The sequence below is a fragment of the Nothoprocta perdicaria genome, unplaced genomic scaffold, assembly GCF_003342845.1.
Source record: "Nothoprocta perdicaria isolate Ctin4 unplaced genomic scaffold, notPer1 scaffold_208, whole genome shotgun sequence".
NCBI lineage: Eukaryota > Metazoa > Chordata > Aves > Tinamiformes > Tinamidae > Nothoprocta > Nothoprocta perdicaria.
The window spans coordinates 459256-460676 of NW_020455294.1; the positions used below are offsets into that span (position 1 = coordinate 459256).

The 1421-nt window shown below is 62.4% G+C and overlaps 1 protein-coding gene across 1 annotated transcript in view; it reads right to left on the bottom strand.

Annotated features, from left to right (window-relative positions):
• ZIC5 (Zic family member 5) overlaps positions 1-1421 on the bottom strand; it is a 9261-nt gene that overhangs the window by 3473 nt on the left and 4367 nt on the right. The window contains exon 3 of the mRNA XM_026038332.1: positions 17-255. Coding sequence (XP_025894117.1) covers positions 17-255 — 239 coding nt within the window. The remainder of the gene's footprint in view (positions 1-16; positions 256-1421) is intronic.

A 1421-nucleotide genomic window follows, 5' to 3' on the forward strand; every position in this document is an offset into this window, starting at 1 on the left:
CCGGCTCCGCGGGGGCCTCCGGGGCGCGCGGGCCGTCGGGGGGCGCCGCGTAGCGCGGCGAGGGCGGCGGCGACTTGCAGTGGATCTTCATGTGCTTGCGCAGGGAGCTGGGGTGCGTGTAGGACTTGTCGCAGCCGCGCACCTTGCACAGGTAGGGCTTGTCCGACGTGTGCACGTGCGAGTGCTTCTTGCGGTCGCTGCTGTTGGCGAACTTCCTGTCGCAGCCGTCGAACTCGCACTTGAAGGGCTTCTCCCCTGCCGGGAAGAGCGCGGCGGTCAGGACAGGAGGCACCCTTCGCTTCGGGCTTCCCGTTATTTTAATTGTTTTTCACCCGCCACCCCCCGCCCCCGGGGAGGAAGCGGGCGCCGCGGGCCGCGTGCGCGGCCTGGCGTGGGGAGCCCCCACGCGGCTCCTGCCACCTGGGCCATGTCCCTTGCGGCCCGGGGCATGTAAATAAATAAATACATGTAAATAAATAAATAAACGGGGCAGCGCCCCGGGGCAGGGCCCGGACTCGCTCCCAGAACCCCCTTCACTACGGGGCTAATGAACACAACGCCGTCCAGGAGCGCGGCTGGCGCATCCCGCGCCTAATCCCGCTCCCGCTTCCCTGCGCCGGGCTTTAATGAGCGGGGCTGGGGGGTAAGAGTAGCACCTGTTTAAGTGCTCGGGTATAAACAAGGGTAGCGCTGGGGGGGTGCAGGGGGGCTGGGCGGTGCTGGGGGCAGGACGAGTGGGGCCCTGAGCGCTGCCCATGTGGGATCTGTCTCCTGAGGGGAAAAATAAATAAAAGAGGCAAGGAGAAGGGGAGCCCCCGTCCCCTGCGGGGCCGCCTTTCCGCAGCTTCCCGCATTGCTCAGCAGCTCCGCGCGGCTGTCGAGGGGCCCCCCCGGCGCTGCCCCCCGGCGCTGCCCCCCGGCGCGCAGCCCTAGGGACACGGAGCCCCTTCCCAGCGCCCGGGTAGCGACCACTAGGGAAATAACCGGGCGGGGGGGGCGGTTAAGAAATAAATGTGCCCGGTGACTGCGTGGCACCCGGCGCGGGGGGATTTCAGCTTTTCCTCGCTCGGTCACGCTGCTCGTGGGGCGTTTCGRCGCAGCCGGAGCGGGACCAGAGCCCTTAACGCGGCTCCTGCCACCTCCGAGCTGGAAAAGCTCCCGCTTTAGGCACCGAGGGGGAATATTTCAAGACATGATTGGGTTGGGGCACTCTCCCGTTGGACACAATTCCCARCAACTCGCCCGATGGACACAATTCCAACTTCCACCGTGCAATTTGGACTTCTTTTTTACCCTCATTTATAGCTTACATATACATACAATATTTACCGAAAGAGTAAGAGGAAAACAAGGAAACAAGTTTTATTTTTAAAACCCAGCTATTTCCCCACGGTTACTATCAAAAAAAAAAAAAATAAAAA